This window comes from Onychostruthus taczanowskii, unplaced genomic scaffold, assembly GCF_017590055.1.
Source record: "Onychostruthus taczanowskii isolate IOZ18803 unplaced genomic scaffold, ASM1759005v1 scaffold207, whole genome shotgun sequence".
Lineage (NCBI taxonomy): Eukaryota > Metazoa > Chordata > Aves > Passeriformes > Passeridae > Onychostruthus > Onychostruthus taczanowskii.
Window position 1 is genome coordinate 45,391 of NW_024499318.1, and position 12,649 is coordinate 58,039.

At 53.9% G+C, this 12,649-nt stretch overlaps 1 protein-coding gene across 1 annotated transcript; it reads left to right on the plus strand.

Annotated features, from left to right (window-relative positions):
- The first annotated feature begins 4,206 nt into the window (after positions 1-4,206).
- Positions 4,207-5,286, plus strand: LOC121335649 (loricrin-like). The gene has a single exon (XM_041403999.1). The coding sequence runs from the start codon at positions 4,207-4,209 to the stop codon at positions 5,284-5,286; it is 1,080 nt and encodes a 359-aa protein (XP_041259933.1).
- The last annotated feature ends 7,363 nt before the right edge of the window (positions 5,287-12,649 follow it).

A 12,649-nucleotide genomic window follows, 5' to 3' on the forward strand; every position in this document is an offset into this window, starting at 1 on the left:
GAGGATCGGCCCAGAAGATCATTATCAGCTCTGGCGGTGGAGGAGGAGGAGGAGGCTCCTCCGGATGCTGCGGAGGGGGATCCGGTGGTGCTGTGGTGGAGGATCCGGTGGTGGCTCCTCAAAGAGCATGATGGGAGGTGGAGGTGGTGGAGGATCCTCCGGATGCTGTGGTGGCGGATCCGGCGGTGGATCTTCAAAGAGCATGATCGGAGGTAGTGGAGGATCCTCTGGATGCTGTGGTGGAGGATCCAGTGGTGGCTCCTCTGGGATGAAGATCATAATGGGAGGTGGAGGCGGTGGTGGATCCTCTGGATGCTGCGGTGGAGGATCCGGCGGTGGCTCCTCAAAGAGCATGATGGGAGGTGGAGGTGGTGGTGGATCCTCTGGATGCTGCGGAGGAGGATCCAGTGGTGGCTCTTCTGGGATGAAGATCATAATGGGAGGTGGAGGCGGTGGTGGATCCTCTGGATGCTGCAGTGGCGGATCCGGTGGTGGATCTTCAAAGAGCATGATGGGAGGTGGAGGTGGTGGAGGATCCTCTGGATGCTGTGGTGGTGGATCCAGTGGTGGCAGTGGGGGATCAGCCCAGAAGATCATCATCAGCTCTGGCGGTGGAGGAGGAGGAGGAGGCTCCTCTGGATGCTGCGGAGGGGGATCTGGTGGTGGCTCTTCAGGAGGGAAGATCATCATGGGAGGCGGAGGCGGTGGCGGATCCTCCGGATGCTGCGGTGGTGGATCCAGTGGCGGTTCCTCGGGCCAGACCATCATCATCAGCTCTGGAGGTGGCAGCGGAGGCTCCTCCCAGCAGAAATGTCCCATTGTCATCCCCAGCGTGGTGTCCCACCAGACCAAGCAGAGCTCCCACTGGCCCTGCCAGCAGAAGTAGCCCTGGACAGCTCTGGTTCTCATCGGGAACAGCCGAGTCTTTGCCCTCCAAGTCTGCCCCCAGCACATCCCCATCCCTTGTGTTCCCTTGGTGCTGCATCCCTGTGCTGTGAACTCCCAGGTGGCTCCTCTGTGCCATAAATGTGACGGGAAATAAAGATTTCTGTGCACGGACAGAACTGGTTTGTGAGGTTGCTTTTCTCCTTTGTCAGTTTGCTTCCCAAAAAAATGTGTAAAACATCCAAAACATTCTGCTGGGAAATGTTCTCCAGCCTCCAGTGTTGGAGCAGGCACTCATCAACAGATCTTTCCTATATCCAGACTAATTTTCCCCTCTTTCATCCTGAACCCATTCCCTGTGTCCTGTCCCTGCAGTTCCTGAGGAAAAGTCCCTCTCCAGCTTCACTGGAGCCCCTGCAGGTCCTGGGAGGGGCTCTGGGGTCTCCACACAACTTCCTCTCCTCCAGGCTGAACATTCCCAGCCCTCCCAGCCTGGCTCCATAGGGGAGGGGCTCCTGTTATCAACTTCATGGCCTCCTCTGGACTTGCTCCAACAATTCCATGTCTTTCCTATGTTGGGGACACCAGAACTGGACACAGCATTCCCAGTGGGATTTCACCAGAGCAGAAAAATCCCTCCCTCACCATCCTGCCCTCTCTCCTTTGGATGCAGCCCAGAGACAGTTGGCTTTCCTCTCAAAGCTGGAAAATCCTCTTAAAAAGGATTCCCAAAGTCCTCTTTGGAACTGGTGGGATTAGTCTTGAGTCCAGTAAACTTTAAGCCCAGGAGGTTTTTGTTCACCTCACAAACACACCTGGTAGGGAGGAAACAAAATTAGGAATTACAGGGATCATCAACCATGAAACTCTTGAGGGATCACGACAGACAGATTCCTGCTTTTTGGAGAAAACTAAAGAGTTCTTCTCCAGGATTGTGCCCCACATTCTCAGCATCACAATGTGTGAGGGAGTCTGGTGGGAAAAGGGATCCAGGGTGCTGTAGGATCTGGCCAGGGATTTGTCCTCTCTCATATCAACCACCCACCCAGGTGTTTGCCATGAGGAGATGAAGAGGCACCATGACCTGCCAGCCCTTCCCAAGGGCTCCAGGACTGCAGGGAAAAGGGCCCAGCAGAGCATCACAAAACTGAGAACATGGCCCCGAAGCCTTTTACATCCCCATTTCTCTTTACCCAACACAAGTATCCAAAATCTACCTCCCTAATCTGGAGAGGATGTGGTAGTGATGACCTTGTGCTCCAGTCATGTTTTTCCTACATCTCTGGCAAACAAATCCATGGGCTACAGGTCCAGTGCTTCCAGGGGTCCCATCCTGGGCTCTCCACACTCTGTGGTTTGCAGGAGCTCCTCTCACCACCCCTCCAAAAACCTCCACGGCCTTTCCTCATGCCTGGGTCAGGACGAGCTGCTCATGATGGGTGTCCCTCTGTGCCAATGAGCTGCTAATCCTGAGTCTGGCTAGTCCTAAATCCTAATCTGGGCAAGTCCCTACAGGCTGAAGGCATGGAAGGGATCAAAGTGTTGAGATCCTCAGGAGTACAACACCCACACGTCAGAGCTGGGAGCCAGAACAGCGGTGACACCTCAGATCTGGAGATGAGAACAGAGATAAGGCCACGGGAGGAACTCCAAAGCCGAACGAAGGAAGCCCCTGCACGTGTGTCCCCGCCGCTGGTGGCCCTGTCCCCATCCCAAGGGCATCGCATGCGCGTGTTCAAAGTCACGTTTGTGGTGACAAGTGGGACCTGCTGCTGCTGTCACTCGTCCCCACAGCCAAAACCCCTATTAGTCCTTCCTCTACTCAGTGTTCCGGGAGGGCGGATGCTGCTGTCAGGCTCCAAACACGCGTGACACAGAGCTGGTGCTGGGACAGCTGTGCTGACAAACTGTCATCCTCCAGTAGGGAACGTATCCAGGTGACTCCCCTGCTCAGGTGTGGGTGGGGTGGCCACTGAAGACCCTCAGAAATGGATCTTGTTGAGGTAGAAGGGGGGTTTAACGTCCTGGTGTTCAAGGGTCAGGTCTTGATGGCCTTCAAGTGCAACTTTGAAAACAGAAGGATTCTCAGGTTTTCCCCACTCCTGCCTGGAGACTGAGACCCCTGGAAGCTGGAGCTGAGCACAGACATCTGTGGAAATCCAACAGCCACTTCCACCTTGGTGTCACAAAAGACTGGAGGGAAAATCCCCTTTGTCACTGTCACCCTCACAGCGTCCTCTGACACAGATCTGGGCAGCTCCAAAGCAGGGAACTCCTTGGGGTGGCACCTCTGGCCTTTCCCAGCAGGATGGACGTACTCCTGCTCCCTGTCTTGCCAATCCTTGAGGGAATTCTCCAAAATTCTCTGTGATTCTGCTCAAGCACATCCTTTATCCTGGTCCTTCCATCACTCTCTGTCTCCAACTCACTCCAATCCCCATTGCTGGGCATCTGCTCAGTCCCCACTCTGTCCTGAGCACCCAGGGAGCTCCATCCCAGCAGAAACATGTTGGACCCTCCCCAAAACAGACCCCCAGATGTCGTTTGTCCCAAAAACTCAGAGCGAGGCTCCCGGAAGGGAATCATTAAGGGGAATTAGCGACTGCGATACAGAACGGGGCTGATGCGCCTCCTTCGCATCACCTCTGCTGCAAGTGAGTCAAGGAAGGAGGCAGCTGAGGCCAAGCTCTGTCAATAAATCTCTCAGCATTCCTCAGGGTGTCTCACTTCCCTCGGGAGCGCAATGCAGCCAGTATAAAAGCTCAGCTATCCCAGGGCTCCTCACTCAACCCACACCGAGCATCGCGACGTTCCCACCAGCACTCAAGGTAAGCCCGTGGATACGGAAACTTCTGGAACCTCTACGCAGGGAGATCCCTCCACCAGTTTGTCTTTGGGTGTTCTTTGAACTGTGGTGGCTCCACCAAAAACCAAGTGGAGGTGCCAACAGAACTCCCTTCCTTAGACAGGGGCGTTGCAGGTGGAACCCTGAAAGCTGAACTTTCAGCTGCTGAGTCAGTGTGAGACATCCAGAAGGATCCACACCATTTTTTAGGCATGTCAGAGCATGTGTGCAAACCTCGGGAAGTGTTCCCAACCTTCCTGCACACAGAGGGTTCCCGGAACTGTTCTGACCTGCAGAGAGCTCCCTGGGATGTCACGGCAGGTCTCAGGGTGGGAGTTCAAAGTAGGGCTGAAGAAGATGGGACAAAATGGGGCAAGTCTTAGGAACTCCTTTCTTTGTCTGCTGGGAAGGCTCAGCTGCATCTCCAAGATTCTCCTTTCTGACAGTCCCGCTCCTTGCAGGGTCACTGCTCCAAGATGTGTTCCAGACAAAGCTCCGGAGGCTGCCATGGGATGTCCTCCCAGTCCAGCGGGTGCCACAGCGGAGGCTCCAGTTACCAGTCCCAAGGCTCCTCCTGCTGCGGGGGCGGAGGGGGCTCCGGCAAAGTCATCATCAGCTCTGGTGGTGGAGGAGGGGGATCCTGCTGCAGTGGGGGCTCCTCTGGATATGGGATAGGAGGGGGATACGGTGGTGGCTCGTCAGGATCAAAGAGCATCATTGGAGGTGGAGGTAGTGGAGGTTCCTCTGGATGCTGCAGTGGGGGCAGCTACGGGATGGGCGGAGGATATGGTGGATCTTCTGGATCAAAGACCATCATTGGAGGTGGAAGCAGTGGAGGTTCCTCTGGATGCTGCAGTGGAGGATCCAGCTATGGGATGGGTGGAGGATATGGTGGATCTTCGGGATCAAAGAGCATCATTGTAGGGGGAGGTTCCTCTGGATGCTGCAGTGGGGGCTCCTCCAGCTATGGAATGGGTGGAGGATATGGCGGATCTTCGGGGTCAAAGAGCATCATTGGAGGTGGAAGCAGTGGAGGTTCCTCTGGTTACTGTGATGGAGGATCTTCAGGATATGGCATGGGTGGAGAATGTGGTGGTGTGTCTTCAGGAACCAAGATCATATTGGGAGAGGGAAGCAGTGGTGGATCCTCTGGATGCTGCGGTGGAGGATCCAGCTATGGGATGGGTGGAGGATATGGTGGATCCTCGGGATCAAAGAGCATCATTGTAGGGGGAGGTAGTGGAGGTTCCTCTGGATACTGTGGTGGAGGATCTTCAGGATATGGCATGGGAGGAGGGTACGGTGGTGGCTATTCAGGAGGGAAGACCATCATTGGAGGAGGAAGCAGTGGTGGATCCTCTGGATGCTACGGCGGAGGATCCGGCTATGGGATGGGAGGAGGATGCAGCAGCAGCTCCTCAGGCCAGACCATCATCATCAGCTCTGGAGGTGGCAGCGGAGGCTCCTCCCAGCAGAAATGTCCCATTGTCATCCCCAGCGTGGTGTCCCACCAGACCAAGCAGAGCTCCTACTGGCCCTACGGCCAGCAGAAGTAACAGCCCTGGGCAGCTCCGGTTCTGAGTCCCTGCCACGGCTCCTCTTTGCCTGGCTCTGCTGCCTGGTCCTTCCCAGCGTGTCCTCTCCTGTCCCCTGGATGCTGCACCCTCGTGTGAGATCTCCAGGATTGCCCTGCTGTGCCCTGCTCCTGGTGTTGGGGTGCCTTTGATAATGTTCTGCCACTTTTGACACCCAATAAATGTTACAATTGCTCAAAATCTGCCCCTTTTTTGGGAGTTCATTTCTTTCTTGCACTACCAACCTGCACTTCGTGGTCTTGGGATGTAGAAATGTCTCTGATGAGATGTTTCCCTCTAAAGCCAGCCAGTTTATCCTCCCAGAGGTTTTTCACCTTCATTTTCCACCTGGGCTCTGTGAGGGAGAAACGGAAGACCCCAAAATTTGAAGGAACCACAGCACCAACACCCTTTGGTGCCTGGGCATGGTGCAGGCCCTCTGTGTCCTCTGAGGTGCCAGCACACAATGACCACCTCTGTGGACCTGATAGGAGATGTGACCAGGCCCACCAGGCTCAGTCGGGAAGAGCAGGGATTGAGGATGACCCAACAGCAGCTGGTGATGCCCCAGGTGGGCAATAAAACATCCATGACAACATCCACAGCCTTGCCATCCTCCCTGTTCCTGCAGCAAGCTGAGGGAACACCCTCAGCTGTACCAGGGGAGGGCTCAGGGTGGACACCAGGAGGAATTTCCTCATGGAAAGGGTGGTCAGGCCTTGGATCGGGCTGCCCAGGGAGGTTTGGAGTCCCCATCCCTGAAGGTGTCCAGGGAAGGACTGGATGGGGCACTCAGTGCTCTGGGCTGGCTGAAAAGCTGGGACAGGCTGGACTCGATGGTCTGGGAGGGCTTTTCCAACCTCAGGGATTCTGGAATTCCATGATCTATACCCAGAGGGAAGCCTCACCTGCCAACCAGCAAACCCAGACCCCGGCCGGGCAGGCGGGAATAAAACCAGCATCAAATCCCTCAGGCACTCCCAAATCTTCCTCCGGGACTCAAATCCCCCCCTTCCCAGGCTTTGCACCCTGCTCTGGCAGCCCCCCCGCCCCACGCACGGATTTATGCCAGGGGATTGGGCTTTGGCCAAAACTGGGACTTTTTGTCACCACAGCAGAACTCCCCGGAGCTGGTCCAACTTCCAGGAGCTGCTCTGCCGGGCCGGGCTGGAGCAGCCGGGGTCTGCGACCCCCACCAGGCCCCGGTGCTGGTTCCAAACCAGAGGAAGGAGATGAAAAAGAAGGAAGGGAGGGATGTGGAGGCATAATCCTTCATTAAAGCGTAATCCAGCCAGGCTGGGTTTAACCATCGGGACATTCACACCTCCGCAAATTCTGCCTTTAAACTCTCTTCGGGCACCTCCGGCACCCTTGCAAAATTCCCGCTTAGCGCATCAATCACTTTGAACGGCCTTCTGGTTCATATGCAAATGTTTTCCTCTGAAAAAGTTCCCCCTGGAGCCACCGGGGAGGGATCAGGTTGTCACCAGAGCTTTGGGAGCTGTTCCTCTCCTCTGCCCCACTGTCCCCGCTCTCGCTGTGCGTTCTACACCCACACCCCCCACCGACCTCTCCCGGGGCTGGGGGCAGGAGGATTCCTGCGTAGCCCAGGGCAGGGGCACAGGAATAGGCTCATTAGGCAGAAGTAACAATTACAGCAGCGAAATGAGCGGTGTGAAGGGAGATATGGATCGGGAGTCAAAGCAAACACTGAAATGGCAGTTTGGTAAATAAATCCTTCTCATTCCCGAGGGTGTCTCACTTCCCATACACGTTAAACGCCATATAAATGTCCCTGAGGCTGTTTAAGCTCCTCATTCAGTCGACCTTTACCTTCTAAATGTGTTTCCGATGGCTGAAGAGGGTAAGTCGGGGGTTTTTTTCTGGGATTTTATCCTTTCCTAGTCAGGGGATGCAGCTCATTTGATACCTTGGCTCGTGCTGGCAGCAGGACCCCTCTGCCTTGGACCAAATCCTCGGGATCTGGGTGGGCTCCAGATCCGTTCTGGGTCCAGCCCCTGCGGAGAAAGGTGAAATCAGGGCACCAGAGCGGGATGCAGAGGGATGAGCAGGGTAAAAACCCGGATGGGTCTGTGGTGGGGCCGGCACGTGGGGACTGCACAACCTCTGTGGGTTTGAATGTGTGGGTTTGAATTTTTATATTAATTAATAACAATTCCCTGAGCTGGACCTCAGAACGACCACGAGCCTCTGTGTCTGGGCCAATCACCTTCTATAAAAGAATTTTGGGGCTGCAGTAACAGAGCCAGGATGGAAACTTTTATTCATTGCTCTTGCAACAACTGAGGAACAGAAATGAGGATGATCCTCGGTGTTTTTGCAGCTCTGTGGACATGAAAATGAGTGGGGAAAGCCATGGCAGTTACTAGAGGGGAAAATAATACCTTTCAGATTTTATATTTCAGATTTTGGATTCAGAACATATTTCAGCTTTTGAATTCTCTGGAAATAGAGGTAGAAAGAGGAAAACTATCCCAGGAAGAGCCCAGATATCCTTGGATTTGAAGGATAGGGGTTTGGAGCAAACTGGTCTAGCAGAAGGTTTCCCTTCCCATGGCAGGGGGTGGCATTGGATGAGCTTTAAGGTCTTTTCCAACCCAAACCACCCCACAATTCCACAGTTCTCTAACATCTCACTTTCAAAGCCTGGAACTGCCCCAGTCCCTGACCACACCACTCGGCACCTCCCCATCTGCCCTGGCGCCAACACGAAGCAGAAACGGTGCAAATTTCGGGATGTTTTCCTTTCTTCTTCCAGCTTTACCACTATCTGCGGCGGAAATGCTCCCGGCGGAACCGGGGCTACAGCCGGGAGATTTCCCTGAGCCACCGCGGATTCTGCTCCGGGGCCTTCGCCAACCGCCACGGCCGCGCCTCCTTCTCCTACGACGGGGAAGGCTCCGTCACCTACAGCCGGCGACCCTCGTCCTGCCCGCCCCCGCCAGCGCCAGCCCCCTTCAGCATCTCAGGGAGGTTCTCGTGTGACACCGACGGGTCCCTCGTGGTGGCCAGTGGCGACTGTGGGGTCACATCTGGCTGGGACCCCGTGGTGGGGACGGTCCCGGTCTACGGCTCCGGAGTGGGAATGGGGTACGGCAGCGAGGACGTGGTGCCGGTCATCAGCAGCGCAGGGGGAGGTGGAGGATCCATCTACCACGGAGGAAATTCGGGAATGGCCGAGGGAGCAGGGGCTGGGTATGGATACTCTGCACCCCTAAGTGACACCCTGAGCACCGGGGGGGTCTCTGAGGGCTCAGGGTACTACGGTGGAGGGTATGGATATGGGGCGTATGGAACTGGGGTCTTCCCTGGCCCGGAGCTTGGCCCTGCGGGCGGGGGATGTACCCAGATGGTGCAGGAGAAATGCCCCGTGGTGGTCCCCGCCATCAAGACCCAGCAGTGCAAGCAGAGCACCCACTGGCCCCCCATCCAGAAGAAGTGACTGCCCAGCAGCCTCTCCCACATCCCTGAAGTGCCCCTGGATGTGCCACAGTGGAATTTTCACCCCTGATGGTGCCACTACATCACAGAGCTCAGCATTCCTCACATGGGGCTGTGCTGACAACGGTCCTGCTGTTGGAGCTGCTGGAAAAAGGGGCTTGTGCTGTGGTGATGGGGAAAGAGTCTTTTCTCCATCTCCTCTGGATCACGGGTTGGAAAATAAAACCTCACCGTCTGTGGGTAGTTTCAATATTGGGATGATTTCTTTCATTTCTGGCTCCACTCAAAATGCAAATGGGTCCTCAAGGAACCTCCACAACACAAAGCACCTTTTTCATATGTACTTTACACCCAATTTGAATGTAAATTTTATGTTAATACAATTAATATACATCACTGTCAACTGCCAGAGAAGTTCAGGTGGTGCCAGACTCTTCCCAGTGGTGCCCAATGACGGGACAAGTTTAAACCAAACCCCAATTCCACCTCAGAAAGAGGGAGAATTTATTTCCATGGAGGTGGCAGAGCCCTGGAACAGCTGCCCAGGGAAGGAGTGGGGTCTCCCCTTCCAGAGACATCCCAAACCCACCTGGACATGTCCCTGTGCCCCCTCCTCCCTCAGGAGATCTCCAGAGATCCCTCCCAACCTCAACGACTCCAGAATCCTGGGATTCTGCTCTTAACCTGGCTCTTGCTGGAGCTGCTGTTCCCATCCCATGGAGCCCCCACGAGCCTCATTAAGGAGATCTGCCAATCTCCCGGGGGATTTCCGACTGATTATTATTTACAGCGTGACCTGGCAGTGAAAGGTTGTTTACCTGGCACCAGCACCCGGCTCCTGCCCCAGAGATTGCCGGGGATGGCGAAACCCTGAGCACGTAGAACCTTGTGCATGAGGCAACTCCAAGGAGCTGCTTGGCTTCCTCCCCATAACCTGCTCATGGCATTTTTTGATAGGATCAGGCCCTAAATTAGGCACGGGGAGAGGACGGTTCCAGTGCTGGTTGGGACGTGAGGTTTGCCCAACATTTAATCTTCTCTGGGGTTGTTTGACTCATCCAAATACTTGTCAGGAAGGTTAAAAAAAACACCCACAGATCTGGGTCCATTTAAAAGTGAGACATAAAAATCACATTGTTTTTTTACCTTTTTTTTTCACCCACCTGGGGGGATTTTGACTTTTTCGACTCAATAAAAATCCAGAAAATTTTGCCCTGAAACACCAAAGACCCAAATCCTCTGAGCTCTAAACCCGTGTTTGATGCCACAGGATCCTTCGCACATAAAGTGTCGTAAGACCATCATGTGGGGACAATTACACAAGATTCTGTCACCAGCCCTATTAAATTCCATTCTAAAATTAGGCAGCGTTATCATTTATTTGCTTTTATTTCTATTTCTAAGATCTACCACTTCATTATTGATATTTCTGTGGGTTTCCTTCCTTCCTTCATTAAGGGAGCAAAAAATCTCTGAAATCTCAAACAAAATTCCCAGAGAATTCAGAAAACCAAGCCCAGAGTCTTCAAATATTTGTGTTTATCCAACTGACCAAAAACCACATCAAAATTTCAGTCCCTCCCAAAGCAGAGAAAACAGAAAACACTTGAAAATCCCATTTCTTATTCCCTGGTTCTTGAGGCTCCTATCAAAAGGCACTCCCAAAGTTTGGATGGTTCATTATTTAATAAACCCATGGCAGACAGGTTTGCACCCAAGGTTGGACATGAGGAGCCGGAGCTGATCCGCCCTCCCCAGAGCTCAGCTCCAGCCTGAGGCTGGGAGGAGTCCCAGGCTGGTTTTTATCCTTGGTGCAGTGAGGTTTCCTCCCCTCTCCTTGCGCAACAGGGCAGGGACGAGTCATCCTGTGAGGAACTCTGATAACACAGGAGTCATCCCAAAGCCTGATAACACAGAGCTCATTCCCGACTCTGATAAGCCAGGACTCATCCCCAGCTCAGATAAGCCAGGACTCATCCCGAGCCTGTCGGTGCTTGTTAAACCAAGGCCCCTCTCCTGCAGCTGTTGGTAAACAGGCTGAGCAGCAAACACAGCTCTGGCTTCTGGATGAAAGTCTCCAACTGGCGCCCCTGGATAGAAACTCCAGGAATTGTTTCAGTGATAGCAAATGGGAGCCACCCCTCGGCTTCAGGGCATCTCTGCCCAACCAAACCTCATGGCTCCATGAGGGAGTTCAGGTGGGAAATGAGTGAGAACACATCAGGAGTCTTGCTGGAATTCCATGGTCAGGCCGGGAACAGGAGGGGAAATCAGAAGCCGGGGCTGTTGCGAAGCCGTGGTTGCATCCAGGATTGCACCACCCCAGTGCTCTGCACCCAGGTGCTCCCATCCCGCCCCAGGGAAGAGCCAGTGGAGCTCGGGATGCGTGGGGAGCTCGGATGTGTGGTCTCTGACCCAGCATTTTACTCACAGCTTACTCACGGGTGCAAGGTTTGCACAAGCGTCTTCCGTTGGCGCCAATTTCCCATCGCGGCTCCAGAGCCCGGCAAAATACAACGGAATAAAATATGAGAAAAAATGGAAAATTTCAGAGAAATTCTGTGTGGGGCATCTTGGGGCTGGCCAGGAAAAACATCAGCAATGAATATCGGTGGTGACTTTGTCAGTGATGGTGGAATGGCCGTAAAATCAGGTGGGATAGCAACTCCAGGAGTAGATGTCCAAGTAGATGGACACAGGTAGGGAATCACAGAACCATGGAGCCATGGAACCACAGAAGCTTGGAATCCCTGATCTCACAATCACAGAATCCTGGAACAGTGGAAGAGCAGGGTCACCTGGACCAGGTGACACAAGGACACATCCAGCAGGGTCTGGAATGACCCCAGACACTCCAACTGTTCCAGGGCTCTGCCCCCCTCCATGGGGAGAAGTTCTCCTTCATGTTGAGGAAACCTTGTTAGATTTTTGGGGAATTCTCAGGTAGAAGCCAACACTTCCAACAGTGGCCTGTGCCACCAGCTGGGTTTCCCAGGTCACCTCCCAGCCAGAGCCTCCCACGGTGGCCACAGACTTCACCATCCTGGTTTTGTTCCTTTGGGAAATGACCCTGTGAGAGAAGGGACCCTTGGCTTAGTTCTGGTACCTGCAGATGCCTCACAGGGTGAAAACAACTTTAAAGATGTTTTCCAAGCACATCCAACCAGCACTTTCTAAGAATTTGCCATTTTTCACGGGAAGAACCTGAGAATGGTGGTTTTTCTCCACAAAAGCCCCAAGGTTTTTCTCCCACCAAGACCAGTCAGGGAGGGCCAGGCACTGGGACCTCTCCTTCCTGCCAGACTCCAGGTGAGAGGTTTCGGGAGGACAGGAACCCCAAAACTCACCACCTTTGCCACCCGTTTTGCAACCTAAAATTCATCGTGCCGTGAGGGTGAGCCAGCCGGGCCGCCCACACGGTTTTCACTCAGAGCCCGCCAGGGGCAGGGTGCAATTAAAGCTGTGTAAGACGAGGAAGACAATCCAGAGCCTGACAAGTCAATCAAAGAAATCGGGTGGAAGGAGCTTTTGAAGGTGGTGGGTAATTAGGGGTGGGGCTGTTTTGTAAATACCTTGGTCATTTTTCCCCAGGGGGTTATTGCATTTTCAGGAAGGGACTTGGGAACTGTATAAAAGTCCTTGGAGGGGAGAGCAGCTCATTCACTCAGCTCCGCTCCTCCTCCAGAGCCTTCACAGCCCAGGTGAGTGCCTGCTAACCTCTAATTCCAATGAGAATTCCCTGCACTGAGCTGAGCTTTGCTCTGGGGGCATTTCCTGGGGTTATTGAGAGCCAAATCCTTGGCTCTGTGGCTGGGGCTATTTTGTGCTCCCAAAAATTAGGACTGCCTGTGCTGAGAAGCAAAATTTATTACCTGTAGTTCTA

Bases quoted from the DNA above. Each gene is read 5' to 3' on its own strand.
- LOC121335649 (XM_041403999.1), top strand. From the start codon at position 4,207: ATGTGTTCCAGACAAAGCTCCGGAGGCTGCCATGGGATGTCCTCCCAG.